Source organism: Antechinus flavipes, chromosome 3 (assembly GCF_016432865.1).
Source record: "Antechinus flavipes isolate AdamAnt ecotype Samford, QLD, Australia chromosome 3, AdamAnt_v2, whole genome shotgun sequence".
Classification (NCBI taxonomy): Eukaryota; Metazoa; Chordata; class Mammalia; order Dasyuromorphia; family Dasyuridae; genus Antechinus; species Antechinus flavipes.
The window spans coordinates 150,665,755-150,686,419 of record NC_067400.1 but is presented as its reverse complement, the minus strand read 5'-3'; the positions used below and the strand labels follow the sequence as shown (position 1 = coordinate 150,686,419).

The window sequence follows — 20,665 nt, the reverse complement described above, 5'->3', positions numbered from 1 at the left end:
TGGCTTCTAAGACCATTTTGGGGGGTTCTTTTTTCAGTAGGCAAGTGCTAGTTACCACCATATTGGGAATCTGAAATTAAACACAATGAAACAATTGAAGAAACTATAATAACTAATGCTACATTTACTGCAAAACCTTTCCCCAGTTTATGTTGACTATATCAATATATTCTCCACAGCTAGGTTAAGAACTGCTATCATCATGGTCTTTTCACCTGGGCATATAAATGGAGTTCAGTGTTTAGAACTCAGGAAAGTTCATGGAAACTTAGATTTGATATTAATACCATAATCCAGCTGCACTGTGGTTGAAAACACTTTAGTGGAGTAGTCTGAGAACCTAACCATCCCTTTTCAATTTATTTCTATTGCAAAAAACTTAGGAGTTCCAAAACAACTTTCTATATAATTTTAAGTGATTTCCCTTATTTCTAAATTGGAGAAAATAATTTCTTAAACTATTTACCTCGTAGAACTGTTGGGAGAAAACACTAATATAGCTCTGAGTTATAAATATGCCTTTTGGTAACTTAGAATTGCTTGTTTATTGAAAAAATAAAAATAAAAGATATTAAGAAAGCTGAAACTAAAGTGTTTTTACTTTGAAAAAAGTATATAAAGTATTCAATATATACATTCATCAAAACCTTATTAACTCTTTAAAGAAAAAGCCCTTTCATATGTAGAAATAATAATTACTTAATGATTACAGTACTTCTTTCTTTCATAAAGTCACTTCCAAAAGTATTCATTGCCAAAAGAGAAACATTTTTCTATGTTATGAAATAATATATGATATTATTCACATGGCTCCATTGATACAGATGCATTTAAGATATTAAGTTCAGAAGAAATAATGAGGGAGAGGAGAAATGAGAATGAGAAAGACATGAAAAATAGCAACTCTTTGAAAGAGGCCTGAAGGACAAAACAAGGACATGAGCTGAGTAAATTACACATCTGTATCTTAATAAGTTAACCAAAAATCAAAAAAACTATGTCATTTTTAATGGGTTATTTTATTAAGTGGTAGTAGGTAATTGATATCAAATGCATTAAAAAAGAGGAAATAACTGCCTATGGCTTTTTTTGTGTTAAAGTAAGGTATTGGCAGGCCAGAATTCTTAGATCAACAGAAATGAATTTGGAACTTATGCTCAAAGAGGTAAGAGCAGAAGAAATTTTGAGAAAAGGCCTGAATCATTTTCCTTGTTTTGTCCAACTTTGTTTCCAACATTGCTACTCAATAAAGCTTATAAACTTCAATTGCTTTTTGTTTCCCACTCTGAAGACATAAGATCCAAACTCTTCACTTGTTATTAGCCAATGCTCTCAATACAGCATCTATATAACCCCTCCCCACAAACACATAGCTTGATAATATTTTTGGATCCCATATTCTCCATTCCCTGTTATCAGGAAACTAAACCCCTACATTTTAAATCTGAAAGTTAAGAAATAAAGTTGGAGAGGAGAGCAGGAAGTATTTTATAACTCTACATCCAAGGGGTTTATCTATTGTGCTGAAATAGCGAAGGAAGGGCAGACACTGAAGAAACAATTACAGTCGGGAAGAAATAATAGCAGCATTCCCAATTTTCTAGCTACTTTGAGGGTAATACAATGGGAATGTGACTCAAGGAAAATTCCTACAGTAAGGAGAACCATGGCTGGGCAAGGAGAGGGGGGTAAAAGGCAAAGCTGGAGAGATGCTCACTTACCATCACTGTCGCTGCTGCAGCAGCTGCCTGGGCGGCGACGGCAGCCTGGTTGGCTTGGTGCTGAGCAGCTTTGATTTTGGCCTGCAAGTGTGCAGGAGGGTGGAAATATTTGCATTTCTCCCTCATGCAACGACCTTTTATGTAATCCATACAAACGGTTACAGTGTTGTCATTTGTATCAATCATTGTGCTGTCTGAAGGATGGGCAAAGCGGCAATCGGTCTCTCCTCGGGCACAGTTTCCTCTCTGAAACTCCCTGCACACCTGAAAACACATGTCAGAGAAGAGAAATTGAAGATGATGGACCGAACAGCAACATGTTCTTAAAGGAAGGAGGTATGTTTTTTACTTCGGTTAAAGGCTGATCCTTTCATCTCATTTATAAGAAAGCCTTATTTAATTATAACTCAATTAATACTCAATTAAACAGTATTTCGTTATTCTCTGCTTTTAGTATGAAGAGACAATAATAAGAATATGAACTGAGATCAGGGTCCTGGTAAAGAATTCCTCTACAACCAAGGATGATCATTTCTTTGATCCTTCCATATCTCCTTGGTTTGCTCTGGATTCCTGCAAGCTAACATATAATAAAAAGGAACAGTGAAAAGCAATAAAGCTACTTTCCCCCTTACCAAGAGAAGAGTCATTCCCACTATATTGTAATAATTGATGTCTACGATTATGAGTCTAATGAACTATAAGATCCTTAATCATCAGAGACAAATTCAGTTATAGATTTAGTTATGCTCACTATAGTGTACTTGGTGAGACATGAAAGTGTCTTAATATGTTTTAGAAATGTTTCCAACAGGAAGCACTTAAATAAAAAGGGCTTTTCCCTTAATTCTCATCTCAAAATTGCAAATAACCAGGACATGTCATCTCCACAGTATTCTGGTTTATCACAGTTTTACTATAGAAAGCAAAATTTATTTAAAATTAAGAAAAAAACCCAGTAATTTGTGAGTTCTAATGTCACTAATTAGTCAGAAAAAACTAATAAAAATTTAAATTATCTTTAGGTTTCACTTCTAAAGGTTAAATACTATTTTGTTAAAGTAGTGTTTTGGGCTTTCATCACATTTGTTGGTATATGAAAGTAGTTAACTGAGCTTAATTTTTGGTGTGAAATGCAAGCTTCCTAAAAATAAAACATGTTTCTGAAATTCAGTTTTATGTGCAATGAACAAATTGGTTTGAAGAGTAAATTGAACATATAAAAATATCAGTGGGTCTTTCTAGCTAGGAATATTAACTAATATTCTACCTTTGCTTTGTAATATGTTAAAGAGAAAACTATTTTGAATTTCCCCTAAATTACATGTAAAGAATTTTTCATAGCTGGACAGAACCTACTCTTTAATCATCTCATGTACCAATCAGGTGTTTCTACTGAAATGTCAGGGATGAACGTAGTCTAGGCTTTGTTGTAGGCTTTGTTCTTTACTTGAAATGAACTAAAACCTACCTTGCCAAAAGCCATTTTAATTATTTTATGTTATTGTCTATTAGCAATTTATGGAAGGTCTATATAGCCTCATCTGGGTTTGACTCAGCAGTTTTAACTTGCCCATTATTGTACAGAGCTCATCATCAATTCTCTTGTAAGGCCAGTAGGTGGAGCCCAAAACATTCTGTAGTTTTTTGTAAGACAATTAGTTTTCATTGTATACTAGGATTGCTCATCCTTTTTGATGAGGGGCTTAATTTTTTTTTATTAGTCCCTCACAACTTCACTTTGTAAACTTTTTTCAAAGGTAGTTCAGACTGTTCCATATTTTATTCTGCTTAGGAGATCTAGCATGATATAATCTGCTTGATAAATATTGAAAATTGGATTAATTGATGTTCAGGGTGGGAGATGGGTAGGTCAGAACATTTTCAAGCCCTTTGTTTTGTGTGTGAAGAAATTTTATGATATACATTGGGCATTTATATGTATGAATAAGGTAAGCATATGCTTTGTTCTTAATAATAGGAATGAAAAACTGTTCCAATAAAACTGTTTGGAAAGTGTTTATTTAAATAGTGGCAGCCTGAAAGTCTAGATTCTATCAACATTTCATTGCCATTAGAGTTTAATAGGCAAATACTCAAATGTGTATTTAACTCAAACAAATATAAGTTGAAAAATATATTCTCACAATTTAAGATAAGGGACAGCATAATTTCAAAACACTCTCACACAATAGCTTATAGAAACTAAAACTGGAAGTAGATTTAAGTGAATTCCTTAGTAAACATACTATTATATTTACAGTTTATGCTCATGACCAATTCTACAATACATAATATTAAATACAAAACAAATAATTGAATTCTATATAGCTCAGATTCAAGTGGAAACTCAATAAAGTGTTTGTTAGGGTTTCCTTGAATTAGAACTACAGAATTATGCATTATAACTGCTGAAATTATTTTAAATATTTTAAATTATATTTAACAATAACCTTACATATTAGTTTTTAAAAATCTACTAGTCTATTTTATTAAATTCCCAAATTTTTACCTATTTACTAATTATAATACTACTATGTGACCAATGACAGGGAACATATGTAAACTGAACAAAGAATTGTAAGTCTTGCTTTCATTAGTATTAAAATTCAAACTAATTCACAATTTAACTCCTTTTGAGACTTATGACAATTAACCAGTCTGACTTTTTTGGGGTGGAGGAGACAGAGAATAGATGGCTACTTCACTAGAAGACAATATACTTTATGCATTTACTAGCCCAGAAATGTACTTCTAATCATATACATTAAGCAAAGTACCTCAAGTTTATCTGTCCTGAGGAGTTTCTGAGTAGCAGCTGAGCCAGGGACTGTAACAGGTGGACTTCCAGGAACAATAACAGGTGTGGTGGGTAGAATTTCAGTAGGGACTAGCCCAACTCCAGGGGTTACAGGTGTTAAGTAAGGAGCAAAACTAATTGCTGCATTTGTTCCTAGTGCTGGACCTACAGGAAACGTAGGCTGTGAAATGAAGAAAACATATAAGAAAAGAAATAGATACCTTTTTTACAATTAAAAACATATTTCTTTTGAAAAAAGTTAGCAAACTGACAACCAAATACAATTTTATAAATCCAGTGGATGGATATTTTCGCTTGTCTCATTTTATACAGGATTTAACAATAGTTTTAAAGGGCACATAACAGTTCTGTTAGGGGGTTGTTGTTTGGTGAAGAATAAATCCAAGGTAGCACCTGTACACTTGGCTTCTCCTGGAAAAAAACAATATACTTTAAAATAACTTCAATGTATTAAAAAAAAAAACCTGAAAATAATCTGAGAATGCAGCAATAGGGAGAAAGTGGAGTTACTCATGCAAAAGAAGAAAAAAAAGATGCTTCACTGTCATTTCTCATCATTTCAAACTGTGGAATGTTCAGTTACTTATAAGATACTTAAGTCTATTACACCCTTGCATAAAATCATAATACCACAAAGTTAGATTTAGAAATAATCTAGTCTTACCCTCATCTTATGGATGAGACAAGTGAGTCATCGATTCCAAAGCATGATTCCTATCTACAAATCCCCAACAATTGTTCAATGATTTCTGTCCTTTGCCTTATAATACCTCCTTCCCAAGCTATCCCTAACCCAACAACATTTTTTTCAATCACAAAAGAAGATTAGCAAAAAAACCTTGATTTTCCTATAACATGCCCTCAAGTTTGCTCATCAGCTTACTTACTTTCTGGGTTAATGTTCTGTCCGGAATTGAACACAAAACTTACTCTTCAGACTTTGGAACCCACCTCAAAAAAATTTCTTTTTTTTTTGTTTATTTCAAGCTGAACTCAAGTACCACTTTCTACAAAAAAGCCTCACCTGAGCCCACCCACCTTGTTGCTCTTCATCCCTATTTTGAATTTATTTACACACACACACACACACACACACACACACACACACACACACACATGTTTGTTGTTTGATTGTGTTTTTAGATCCAATTCAGGTTTTTTTTTTTTTTGGATATGGACACTTTCTTTGCCTAGCAGGTAGGGAGGGAAGATGTTATCTACCATAGAAGGTTTGTTTATCCTCTCTGAACCGAATAATAACCATAGTGTAGGTTATCCATTAAACAGCCCTTAGTACTATTTTGTTGCATGCTGGTTGAGCAGCAATGCTCTAAAGGTAGTGGTGGTTATTGTTGTTGTTGTTGTTATTAAAGAATATCAAGAGTGATGAATTTTTTAAAGTGCCAACTAAATATTTGTAAAATGGAATATGAATCTCCTATCCTTAGGGGAAATGATATGAAGTTCAGAGGAAAACAAATTTTAAGCCTGACTATTAAAACATTCACTATCCCAAAGATTTTCTTAGTAACTGTTTCAGTTTATCATTTCAATTGAATTCAACATATTTAGTTCCTGCTCTACAGAAGGTATTGTGCTAAGAATGAAGGCCAAGAAACTTGCCCTTCAGGAGATTAAATCCTAGAGAGATAACTCCTGTACCACTGAGTATATAAAAGAATATACAAAAAACATAAATTAATTGCAAGAGGAAGAGAATGTTAATATATGGGATTGAAGAACACTGATCAGGAGAATCTTTGTTTAGTAGAGGACTCCCTGAGTCCTGCTCTGTTGGAAGTTTAGGGATGTATGAAAGATAAGCTACAATGGTTCTTTTTTATATAATTGATAAAAAATGTTTTTTAAAAAATCAATTCTCAATTTTTATTTTCCTCAGTTACATGTAAAAAAAATTTTTTTATGTTTAAAAATCTTTTTTCTTCTTAAAAAATACAAAATTACCTGGGCAAATAGATTTCAAATGGATATAGCAAAAGACAATAGATTCTTGCTAATAGAATTTTTTTCCCTCCTATGAGAAACTGAATAAGTCTTTACTGAAGTAACTAGGTGCTGGCTGAGCTAATTATAACACACTTGTTAGCACTGCTGTTTCAGCATTCTTTCAAGAATCTCCCAAATCTTTAAAATTCAGACATAAGATTTACTTGAAGAAGTTCCTACATAGTCTCTCAGGAAATACATTTTCTATTTTCATTTCTTTTTTCTCTTCAAAATTTAGTTCATTTGTGTATATATGTTTCTCATCTATGGGTTTTCATTGCCTTTTATAGCTCTTATAACTATAATTTAGTTCCATTTTTTAAAATCTCAGTCACTTTGAATAAATGTGGACTGCAAAGTGGTGGGATTTTTGTAAAAATGTAATTGTAAAAGGCCTTAAACTTCTGGGCATGATATATGAAAATGTTCATAAAATATTACTCATTCCAAATGTATCATCTAAAACCTGATGAGCAACAGTTTTTTTGTTTGTTTTTGTAATATACAGTAAGATTTTTGCTCTCAATTATTATCTTCTTATTTTTAAGAAAGAATATTCCCAATCTCAGGTTTGCTGGGATACATGAACCAGTATAGAAGCCCAAAAAACCAAATTATGGAATGTTTGTGGACAGAACCATTTCAAATCTCTTAGTTATATTTTTAAAATTATAAATACTTTCAATTAAATTTCATGAAACCATTATTTGTCAAAAGGAATTAGTGGGATACAATCAATTTCATCATGCATTTTATTGCTTAAAAAACAGCATGAGAAATCATGGAATTTAAGAGGACTGGACTTTGAGTCAGAAGTCCTACTTTTCAGACGTCCTGATTGTGTAACTGTGGACAAATCCCGGTTGCTTCCAGTTATCTCTCTAACATTATAAATTGCAGGAGATTATAGTCTGTACTGATAGAGGAAATTGATCACTGGGAACTCCCTATATTCATGAAATAACAGGGAGAATAAAAAAAAATCAAAAGAAAAGATCAAGTTATAACAAAATTAACTTTCTATTTAGCAAGAATTGACTTTGATGTAAGGTTCGGAAAAAAATTTTAAAATAAGTTATATGACTTATTCAGAGATACACTGCCACTAAATGTTTGAAAATGAATTTGAACCCAGATCTTCCTGACTCTCTATGTAGGGATCTAACTACAATTCATCTCTCTATTTTAAACATCACTCAATGCCAATAATTAGGAGATAGAAAATTAGAACTCTGGCTCTATCTTGCATAGTATTAATGTACATGCAGAATTTTAATATACATAATTTAATGTTAACTTATCTGAGAAGAGCTTTAAACCTGAACTGTTCCTTTATATCAAATAACTCATATTCTCTATAGCTTCTAATTCTGTACCTTCTATATTAATATCGCGTAAAATATTTTCTTCTATATAATATCTAAATATATTATTTAATTATTCAATTATTAATAAATAATTCACCTTTCAATTACTTATGTGACTTTAATGAAATGGCCCAGTATAGAAAATTATCTGTGAAGATTGCCTTGTTTATATCTCATATTTTATTAAGAATATATCTGGTGGTTGTATATAGATTTTATCACAAAGTATCTACAGAGATATGAAAGTAGGCATATCAGTTGCTGGCTGATATCTTAAATAAAAAGAGTTATATAATCTTACTATTTTGAGGGAATTCTAAAGTCATTTATTCCAAACCTCATGTTTTTTCTTAAAATAAAAGTACCAATCATGTTTGTCACTCTTTTGGAATCTTTCCCTTAACATGGTTTGAGAAATAATTTGTGAAGTTTTTTTGTTTGTTTTTTGTTTTTTTTTGGTTTGTTGGTTTTTATTTTTGTTTTTTGTTTTTTTCTTTTTTGCTGAGGCAATTGGGGTTAAGTGACTTGCCCCACACAGCTAGAAAGCTAGAAAGTATCTAAGGCCAGATCATGGAGATTTTAAAAAACTGTTACTTTCAGCAGATTTCCCCCCAAAAAATATTTGATTAGGTCCTCATATAATCTTCCTAAGTGCTGTTTTCACTTCTTTAATATATTAGGTATTAGTAATTTTAGATAATGAGACATACCTCACACTCAACAGTTTCATTTATTTCTTATATAATACATTTCCCCTCCCCTCTCATTTTTTGCTGATGTTTACTCTATTGTTTAATTATAATAAACCTCACCCTCTCACCCCATCCCCCATTTATTTAGCCTATGTGTCTGGAAGATCACTGTTTAGGAAATTTGTTCTATATTAGACACAACGAAGTTATCTCACTAATTCCTATTATACCTCATTCTAATAACTCTGAAACTGGCAATTTCACTGGTATAGTTATTCATTCTACAGTATTTTTACACTTTTTCATTCTTTGCAATTCTTGCCCATATTTTCCCATTAATTTCTAAAAAATAACATACCTAATACAATTGATACTTCTTTCTGTCTCTCTCTCTTCACTTTCTGAGTGTGCCAGTGCCCCACTTAATATGCTCAGATGTTGTCTTTCATTCTTAATCCTTGTTTTTTCAGTAATTCATATTTTCAGTAATGTTTTCAAGTATTTCCTTTCACCAGAGTTGCTAGAATAGCATGCAACAATTTTTTTAGGCCAAACATAAATTCTTATTACATGGCCCTTTGGGTTAGTTATACTTTAAATACACGGAGGTTATATTTTATTATGTCAAATGCATATAAAACATTACTGGAAAATGTTGTTATTAAATTGATGGGCTTTTATAATAGTCGGTAGATTGTTGTTATTGACATACAAAATTCGTCTCTCATCCCATTCTAGACTGAGTTAATTATTACTCTGCAATGTTTTTCAAGAAATACATATTGACAATCCAATTTAATGGGGTCTATGTCATAATTGGGGCAATATTCATTTTCTTTTTCCAAATCAGATAATAAAGTCTATTTCTTTTCTATGGATTTCATTGAATTATTTTTTAGAAATCTGTGGTTTTTTTTTCCTTTCTGTTTAGTTTAATCTAGTTTAAGGATAAACATTTAAGAAGTTGTTGACAATATGAATGATGATCATTATTAACATATATTTTTTCAAGACCATTCATTAGGAAAAATGCAGATATGACCATTTTACAGGATGTGTTCATTTTATTCTTATTCTGGACAGTCTTTCATGAATGTGCTCTTTCTTATTGAGACATTGAGATATTGAAAAAAGCAAAAAAAAAAAAAAAAAAAAAACTTACAGCAAAATAAATACATTCCCTGAGAACACTTGAGCAAAACTACGTGATGTTATAATCAATTGTAATTGATATTCCTATTATTTTTGACTTTAGTCATTAGTTAACTTTTACTTTTGTTTTGCTAGTATGCTAACAAAATTATTCCTTACCTCTAACCAGAGAGTTGTTGGTTTTGTTTGGTTTTGTCACTATTGACTGCATTTACATCCTTTTAGATTTTTCTCCCTGCAGCATTACTTTTGTATGCATTGTCATGTTTCTATGAATTCTTCATGTTTGTTGTTCCTTACACCCTGGTAATATTCCATAACATTTGCATACCATGGTTTGTTCAGTCAACCCATAATTATATAACTATCTATTTCATAATCAGGAATGTAAGAACTACAACATTTGAACCTCATACCTTAGTTTCCAACATGCTTGACAAGAAAGTAAAAATAGTACTTAGGGAGGCAAAATTGCGAAAAATACCTGAGTCAGACTAAGTATATATTGAGGAAATACTTGCTGTAGGCAATATATCTTCATAACACTAAAAGTTTGCTTTAAAAAATATCTCAAGAAGGAAAAGATTACATTGAAATGGAAAATAAAAACAAGGGCAATATTAATATCCTTAAAAGATAACTAAAACATAAATAATTTCATATGCCCACTTACTTATCTATATAAAATATGAGAATTGTCTACATGAAAATCCAGAGTATTCTTGAGAAAATCTGTCAGTCAATTAGTATTTCTTAAGGGCCTACTATGTGCCAGATGCTGTACTAAAGGCTGGGGACACACACAAAAAAAAAGCACTCTAAAGGAGAGCAGTAGGAGTGACAACATGTACAAACATGATATATACAGGACAAACTGGTAATGATTAACAGAAGAAGGAACTGACATTAAGAGGAATAAATCTTATAGAAGGTAGGATTTTAAGTGAGACTCAACTTGCTACTCTGGGAAACTGGGAAGTGGAGATGAGGAAGGAGAGAATTCCAGGCATGGGAAAGAACAAGTAAAAACATTCAGGAAATAAAATGGCTTATGAGAAGAGAAGAAAGAAGAGTATTGTCACTGATTTTCAGAGTATCTGATGGGTGAGGATGGGTAAGGCAGTAAGGTGTAAGAAAATTAGAACGGTAAAAAGAAATTATGGAGGATATCATATGAGATCTTTGAAGATAAAAGGGAGTCGTTGGATTTTATTGGAAAGGGTGGTGACATGGCCAGCCTTCTGTTTTAGGAAGATTAGTGTGATAGCTAGGTGGAGGATGGTCTAGATGGGGAGAGACTTGAGTCTGGAAGACCAATTAGCAGGCTATTTCAAAATCCTAGGGATAGGGAATGAATACCTGTACTAGAGTGATCATAATGTCAGAGTACACATAAGAGTCAAGAAAGTAGAATCAATAGGACCTGGCAATTGATAGGGTGTGGGGATTGAAAGGGAGAATAAGATGTAAAAATGACATTTTTATTATAAGCTCAAGATGATCAAGAAGATGGTGGGTAATTTGAGGCTTTGAGAGTAATTGGGAAGTTAGGAAGAAGAGAGGATTTTGGGAGAAAGATAATGAGTTTAATCTGAAAATATGAAAAAGGGCAGTTTTGCAAATCATTTTCTAGAGCAGTAAGATCAAACTCAAATGGAAGTAGAAGTCATTGAACTATATTCAGGTCCATATATTTTCTTAGTTTTAAATAGTAATATTATCTGTGTTTTAATATATTTTTATTTCAATTATATTTTAGTGTGCTTTGGACTGTACTCAAGAGTGTTGTGAGTTAGGAGTCTGACACCTCTGCTTTGGAGAAGAACACATTTTTACACTCATAGAATACACCTAAAATTACAGATAATACAAGATACTACTATATTTATTATTGATTAAATAAAGAAACCACTGAATATGATGGCACAAATCTTTTGAAATGGCATTACAAAATATTACCTTAATATTTCTCCTCTAACAAGAAGTCTCTCACCTAGGTTAAGATTATATATGATATCTTTAGAAATACAACCACAAAGATAACCATTCATTGACTATCTGTTTACTAATGACAGGTCTATTAGAAAACTGCATATTAAAACCTAAATGAAGAGTCCAAGTAATTTAACTAAAACACTGCCGTGAGTAATAAAGCAATAAAATATATAACTATCCAAGGTGCATACCTACCTTAGTGAATGTCTTGCCTAGGGTCCTAATGGAAAACAGATTGCTTCATATGATTCCATTTGTAGGCAATATTATATCAATTTAGGATGTCAAATCCTAGGACATTATTGTGCCTCCCTAAGGAGTTTCATGTTTATCAAAAGGGAACCTAATGATCCTTACAGGAAAAACCAAATAAATGAAAAATTATTATCTAAATTATAATAATAGAATTTCAGAGTTGGAAGGCACTTAAAAGACTGGCTTCTGAAATTGAAGGACTTTAAAGGCTGATTTTCTCCTTTATTCATCATTAGAAAATTGACAATTCTTGAAAGAGACCTCAGCACTGACCTTCCCCAATTTATACTTTTTAAATGTATATGTTATAAGCTCCTACACAGAATGTAAATTTTTAAATAAGTGCTTAAATGTTGTTTTCTTATTAAATATAGAATTTAATTGGATAGAAAATAAATACTATATGCTTATTAAATATGGAATTTGATTGGACAGAAAATAAATAGCATGTACTTAATAAATATTGTTGAATTAAATTTCATGGAATACCACAGTTAGAGCAATCATTATAGTACTTCTCAGGAATGTCTGACTTTGATATTCTTCCTTGATGTATTCCTTTCATTCAATTATTTATAAAGGAATCGTCTTCTTTTGATGACATGTAAAGAAACACTTCTTGTAAACCATGAAGCAAGCCTTTCTTTTAATACTGTTCAGACCCCATCTAGATATGAGACTTACATTCTTTATGAATGCTTGAGGTTGCTTTAGTGACATCATTCACAAAAACCTAGGATGATTTCTTAGAATCACTGACAGCAGAAATTGCCCAGCTGTTATTTGTAGGCAACCATTTTCACTCAAAAGAAATGATCTATGTTATGAACATGGAGTTATTGACATATCAGAAAACTCTGGAGATTTATACTATGTACTCCCACATCCTACTCTTGATACAGAAATGTGTTATCCTTCTTTCTTAACTTTAGCACAGAAGGAAATCATGAGAAGGGTATGCAAGAAAGAGGGAGATCAAACACTATTTCTCCTCCCAGTGGTAGGTAGCCAGCTCATAAAATTCAATTTTTAAGTTTTTCAGGGTAAACTTTTATATCTAGGAAAATAGGCAAATAGGGGCAAATCAAGACTTGATTTACTGTTTTGTCTAGATCGTAATAAGTGATGGAGAAAATGTCAATAATGCAGTTTAAACTTAAAAGTATAATCCATGTTCTTTTATTTTCTGAAGAGTTAATTGTTAAACATTTACCAATATATCCTTGCTTTTACCTTAGGGAAAAGGTGAAAAAGATAGCAGTAAGAATGAAAAAAAAAAGTCTTTTTTTTGAGTTGTGAGAAGGTTAGGCCAAAACTATAATTATGTTATTACTGTGGTCTTAACTAGAAATTTGTTTAAAAAAGAAAAGAAATAGCTAAGAGCATTCGATTTAACATGAGAAGAATACTTATAAGGAAAAAAATGAATCAAATGTCTAACCAATGACCTAAAAGTATCTGCTAGAGACACATCTATATATTACTATAATTAATATACTTAAAATATTTTGATTTTCCAAAGCCATTACTACTGAATAATAGTATAGTTATCCATTCCACATTATAGAGGTTAGCAGTGTGGAAGCCCCATGATCTGAAAATCTATATTAAAATTTTTAGCTCTCTCTTCAAACTAGAGAAGAAGTCTGATTTCTTTTTCTTTTATAAAGTATTTACAGTATCTTATTGTAAAATCTGGATTAAGTATTTGGTCACAGGTTGTGCAACTACTGGCCTTTGTATGTCCTCTATAGCTTCCACAAAACTCCTCCCAAATTTCCATTTAATTTTTTATGCTGAAATGAGATATAGCAAAACCTCAATGGGAAAAATCACAGTTTGGAAAGGATAACTGTAGTCAGAACTATAGTCTAATGTCAAAGCCCACTTTGTTGTAATAAGTCATATATACTTAAATATTTTCAGCTTTTCTGTTCAGAGTTCTTAGATTAATTTGTTTGCAAAATAGAGATATTTTGAAAAATTAATTTAAAAGTTTTTAATTGAACTAGGGGAGGGGATTGCCTTATGCTTATAGTCTCTACTACTGGAGGGGTGGAAAGAAGCCAGTGAATTACTTATGTTCAAAATTCACTAGGCTAAAATCTTCATATCCTCACAAATTCCATTTGCAATAGGGTGATACCTCCCTTTCATGTTGGGAAGAGTTCAAAACAGAGCAGGTCAAAGTTCATGCTCTGATCAATTGTGAAACTACATCCCTGAGTGGAAGGCCCTACTTAGGCAACACAGGAAGATTTCAAAACAAACAAATGAAAACCTGAACTTTTATTAAGATATTTTTAATGTTTAAATCCCATAAAATGAGAAATTTAAATTTAAGATTTAAATATATCATTATGAAATAATGATTGTGCTTTCTTGTTAAGTAACACTGAAAATCATATCTATATGTAGATTTTTTCAAAGAAAATTTTACTAAATCATGGGTAAATTATATAAACTATCTAGAAATATTGTCACAACTTAGTAGCCTAATCATTCCACAATGCACAAATAAAAGAAATGAAGGTTGATTCCAAATTAGATGCCTAATTTTGCCTTTTAGGTTTCTTGTATTGACCTGGATTAAATATTATACTTAACTTAGGCATTTTACTTTTATAACCAGTCATTATATTAACATTTTTTTTCAGAATATGGGTTATTAAAGAGAAATACCAGAAGAAATATGCTCTTTGTTTTAGATAAATAAAAACAATATAAATGTCTTTTGGGTTCTTATTGTTGTCCTTCTAACAAAGCTTGGAATATATCTCCTCCAATTTTTCATGATAAATCTACCAATTTGGAAGTGTTTCATAGAACTTTTATTCTAGAAATAACCTTATGCATCATTTGACTGAATCTTCTTATTTTAGAGATGAGAAAATTGGGCCCAGCAAGATGGGGGGCCTTTTAGGGTTAGGGTTAAAATTAGAGTACGGAGCTGGAAGTCAGGAGCACCTTCAGAATTAGGGTTTGGATTAGCTCAAACTCCAAAGATACGTAGACATAGAACTAAGGTTAGAACCCAGATCTCCTGACTCCTTTTCCATTGACTTATCTGAATATTCTATAATGCCTCTTAACTTCACAAATTATTGATTATATTAAATCAGATAAATAAAATAACCTCAGTTTCTCAACTGTAAAATGGGAGAAGGAAACAGCAAATCACTCTTGTGTCTTTCCCAAGAAAACCTCAAATGGGATCATTAAGAGTCAGACATGACTGAAGTAACTCAACAACAATAATGTTCCAGAGGGAATGTCACTACTACGGTCAGTGAAGGAAAGCCCATGAACCAGACCTTTTCTGAAAAAAGAGAAAAAGAGAAAGGGGTGTTTATACATGAAAATGGAACATGGAAGTACAAGAGAATAGAGACCAGGAATACTTTAATGATTAAAAGTAAATAATACAACATAGAAAGAAACAGGCAGTTATAGAAAAAGGAGAAAGGTAGAGGAAAGAAATTATTATTTCGGGGGAAAATGTCATCTACGCAATAATGAATAAGGTAATACAGAGACATCTGCTGGATAAACATCAGAGACACTAACAGTGGATCTCAGATATGACTGATCATAATCAAAAAAGAGAAGTATACAAGAGACTTTTAATTTTTCCTGCTGACTTTGGAATGGAAAATAAGGATAAAGTACTGTGTGGCAGAACACAGTGAATAGAGCAAGAGTTGACTATAGTCAGCAAAAATGAAATGCATTAAATTGAGCCTCCAAGACAAAAAAGGGTGATTCAAAAGGCTTGCAATAAACTTTGCTGAAGGTGAAGGCTGAAGTTTGGACTCTTCAAAAGATCAACATTTACAAAAGGCAATCATGTGTTTTATAAAGTATTAATGCCAAGTGAGGATGGGAAAAGTGGTTGAATATTTGGGAATAGTATAGATAATAGCACAAAGTTCCAGTGGCTCAGAGGCAAAATAAAACACCAATAGTAGCAATGACAAAAATGAGAAAAAGCAGTATTAGAACCCAGTACTGCACCCTAGTACATTTATTGAAAATACACATTCATGGGAATATATTCTGAGCAATCCTTTAAAAAATAAGGAATTAGCAAGGAGATGGAATTGACCATTCTTAAAAAAAGGAATTACAAATCAGTATGAATGAAATGGTGTTGGCTAGGTGGCTTAGTGGATAACTTGCTAGACCTGGAGTCAGAAGGATGTGAGTTCAAATCTAAGGCTCAGATATTTCCTAGCTGTGTGACTCTCAGTAAGTCACTTAACTTCTGTTTATCTTAATCCACCGAAGAAGGAAATAACAAACCATTCCAATATCTTTTCCAAGAAAACTCCATGGACAGCATTGGTGTACTATAGTCGATGGAGTCAAGAAGAATGACACAACTGAACAACAACAATGAACTAAACAGAAGGCAGGAATGATTATCTGGGGGTTTGCCAGAAAAATAGATAATACTATTATCAGAGTTAGTATAAGAAAAGATTAAACTAAAGAGAAACATACAGATACAGAGAAAATAGTAATAAAAGTAAATTTAAAGATCTTGGGATCTCTATGCTCACTGACTTTAAAAATTACCTATTTGACCACCATTAAAGAAAGTCTTTATTTTTTCTTTCTTTTTTCATCCTAGTCAACAAAACTACTCCATCACTTAAAGTCTAATTCTCCCACAAATCATTACCTCTTGATCAGTAAGAGGTCAGATTGCTGAAATCATAATAACTTTATCTTCCCAGATATGCCTTTAGTGAACTCAACTCTTCTAGCTTTCCAGTAAGCTGGAAAGATTTTAAAGCAAAAGGATGTATTTGTTTCCATCATAATTAGAACATATGATCCGATAAAACAGGACTGTCTTTTGTATGCCCTGTTCAACATCTAGCAAATGTGTTTCTCAGTCAATATGAAATTAATCACAGGCTTCTGGTAACTGGATTATGTAGCACTTACTCAGATGGACAAAGGGAATACTGTAACTAGAAAATGAAAGTGAGAGGCACTTAACATAGGAAAAAAAATGATCATAATGAACAACATTATCAGAAGAGGAAGGATGGGCTTAAGTATTCCTTAGTCCACATAGGTTTGCTCTGTAATCTTGGGCACTGTGTACTACACAAAGGCATGGAGAATTTAGGGATGGACTAACGCATCTAATCCTCAAACAAATAAGAATATATTCAAGCATATTCCTATCCAAAGCATGCTATTTTAATTTGGGGGCTTTCAGTAATATATAATTTTTGACACAATAAAGATTGATTTTTCTAACAATAGTGCCTTTTGTGTGTGTGCTTTGCTTTCAAACCTCCAAAGACTCACATAAGTGGTTTTTTTTTTTTTAAATTGGTCTTTTTCAACGAACAATTCATAAACATGATTCAAACCTACCAGAGTCAAATATATTCCCTCTGCCAATCTCTCATTTGCATTTCTGAAAACAATCGGCAACTCTTTAGGGAAAATCAGTGCTTTCAAACATTATGTAAAGAGGGGATGAACATGCATTTTACAAAATAAGTGTTTATAAGCTTATTGCTTTCCTTCCCTTCCTCCCCCATTCCTAGGAATTCAGCCTTGGGGCTCCTTTCACCAACCACATCCTTAGAGAGGGAATCCTGAAAAATGAGTTTGTAGTATGAGAACCTCATGGCATTGTTTACCTTCTATGAGCTAATCCATAACTTAATTTTCCCTCTGTGGTCTGCTATCTTATGTCTGTACATATGCCTCTGATATTGCCAAAAGGACATTCCAAATATTAACATTCTTTCCACAAAGCATCAGTCTGGGCTAAGTAGAAAGTTTAGAACTCAAAGAGATCCTAGATATTTTATTTAATCCAATCCTCTCTTAGTTGAAAAGAAGTGAAAGGAACTGTGGAGCTGATGTCATGAAGACTTGGTTAAAATTCTGCTTCATACTTAGAAGCTGTCCCTCTAGCTAAGTCTCTTTACCTCTTTGATCTTTCATTTTTTCATCTGTTAAATAAATAGGTTGAACCAAACAACTTTTGGGGGCCCTTCCAGCACTAATAAAACTGAGGTTCAGAGAAGTTGAGATTTGATCTAACGGTTAATAAGTAGCAGAGCAATATTTTGAATCCAATATACCTGACCCCAATCATAAATCAATCAACAAAATTTATTAAGTACCTACTATGTGCTAGGCCCTATGTTAAGTACTGGGGATATAAGAAAAGGAAATAGTTCCTGTCTTCAAAAAGCTTACAATCTAATGGAGTGAAAAGGTTAATGAAGGGAAAAACAGTTGTCCTATAAGGTTTTGAAGTCAATGATAATAAAACAGACTAAGTTTACCATATGGGTAAATATTCTTATAAAATAAGGTTTACCAAATTCACCACTAAGCTGCCACTTTTTATTTTTCCATTAAATCACAAGAAAATAAAACATGGGAGAAATAAATAAACTGAAGAGCCATTTCCTGACTGTCAATGCATAAAATTTATGATTGGTCCAAGGTTCTTGGATGTAATTTAGAGAATTGCCCTTTGTAAACCATGCCATTATACTTGTTCCCAGATAAAGATATACACGACCCTTTCCTAGCATCTCTGAAGCTACTAGATTATGTTAGCTTTGGTCCCAATTAAAGTGTCAGCATTTGAAGGACATTTTTTTTTAAGGTCAATAAGGTTCTGATTGTTCCCACACTTTTAACCATCAGTCCCATCATTAGATAAAATGTACTCACAACTGGATGAAGTGGTGTTCCTGGAAACATAAATTGCATCTGCTGGGCAAGCATTGCTGCTGCAGTTTTTTGTTGGATCAAATTGTTCCTCCCGTTAATTTCTAGTTGGGTTTTTAAATGTGTCGGTGGGTGAAGATACTTGCAGTTCTCTCTTGAGCAACGACCCTACAAAGAAAATATTAAAAAAAAAAAAAGAAAGAGAAAAATTAAAGCTTCTAAAAAGAGCTGCTATAGTATTGCTGCTATACAAAGTCTATGATGGACCCAGGAACATGTCCCCCTTTTTTTTCTCCAGGGCACTCTGAGGATGGCACAACATCTAAATGCAGCCTTTCAGAGGAGAGACATAGAAGCTTCCTGAATTTATTGCTAGGACACTTTCACTGAAAATATGGCCCAGTAAATTGTTTCAGGCAGGCTAAAAAGAGCTTTTGCTCCAAGTGCACATTATAAAGAATAGAAATGAAAGGGGAGGACAGGCACAGTCTAGGCTGCTTCTCAACAGATGAGTTAGAGTGGTTGTTATACACTGATTAGAAGAGCTAGATAGTACAGTGGATCGTGCTGGACCTAGAGAAAGGAGCCTGTCTGGACCTGGGGTAAGTGCTTGGATCTAAATTAAAATCAAGCTTCAGGAGCTTACTAGATGTGTGACCCTGGGTAAGTCACTTAACCCTGTTTGCTTTTATTTCCTCATTTGTAAAATAAGCTGGAGAAGGAGATGGCAAAGCACTCAAGTATTTTTGTCCACCAAATGGGGTCATGAAGTGATGGATATAACTGGGAAAAAAATGACTGAACAGAAAAATAAAAAGAGAGAATAATGATACCTACCTTCCAGGTTATTTAAATGAGATAGAATTTGTGAAGCACTTTGCAAACCTAAAGTGCTATATAAATGTACTTATTATTGTTAAACTGATTTATTTGTGTGAGATAGAAGTCAAGGTAAATGTAGGCAAAATGGAGAGTAATCCTCCACTAGCGTCCTACTTCAAACTTTTCTTCTTATTTCTATAAACTACTTTTCTAGGTTTACTGTTATTTTACTCCTTTTTACATTTCAGCCAAAGCGTCCTGCTTACTGTATCTTATTACTAGATAACATTCCATCTTCTATTTCCATGCTTTTACATAAACTATTTCTCATTTTTGGAATATCCAGTGGTATTTCTCACTGGCTGTGAGACCTGAGCATAGGGTTTCATCTCAGAGCCTCAGTGTACTTACCTGTAAAATGGGAATAATAATATTTACATTATCAAATTATATTTTTATGAGGAATGTACTAATATATAAATATAAATTATTATTACTCTGATTGATATTCCTACAAAGAGTAGATCAAGGATTCTTAATTTTTTTTTTCATAGACCCCTTTGCCAGTCTCATGAAACCCATGATATCCTTAGAATGTTTTTAAAGGCAAAAGATAAAATACATAGAATTACAAAGGAAACAAATTACATTGAAACATCAAATACATACATATGTATAACATTTATAACATGCAAACATACACATATAAATATACACATGTATAAACAATGTGGATCATCTAGTCAGGATTCTTAACCTAGGATCTGTAAACTTAACAGACACACAGATAGAGAGAGACATAGACATAGATATCTCTCTCTTTCTCTCATCTCTGTCTTTCTCTTCTCCCCTTACTCAGGTTTACAGACCCCCAGTTAAGAATCCTGGCTAGATGATTTCTAAATATCCTTAATTTATGATTAAGGATCTTATGATTCTATGTGTTTTCCAGGTTAGCTATTTACATTGCCCAAATTCACCAGATAAACGCTTTTTCCTTTTCAGTGAAATAGTAATGAGAGGAGTATAGGCAAAAAGATACTCCTTGGCAACAAATGAGAAATTAGTAAAAAGAGAAGCTTTCAAAGTGTTTGCCCTATAAGTTTCGGTAGCTGA

General features: G+C 32.6%; 1 protein-coding gene across 11 annotated transcripts in view; it reads right to left on the bottom strand.

The window, feature by feature from the left end:
- MBNL2 (muscleblind like splicing regulator 2) overlaps positions 1-20,665 on the bottom strand; it is a 181,107-nt gene that overhangs the window by 44,371 nt on the left and 116,071 nt on the right. For all 11 annotated transcript variants that reach the window (XM_051984036.1, XM_051984025.1, XM_051984027.1 and 8 more), the window contains 3 exons: positions 18,731-18,895; positions 4,502-4,702; positions 1,722-1,985 (listed from right to left, as the gene is read on the bottom strand). In XM_051984036.1, the coding sequence (XP_051839996.1) occupies positions 1,722-1,985; positions 4,502-4,702; positions 18,731-18,784 (519 nt within the window). In that variant the 5' untranslated portion in view covers positions 18,785-18,895. The remainder of the gene's footprint in view (positions 1-1,721; positions 1,986-4,501; positions 4,703-18,730; positions 18,896-20,665) is intronic.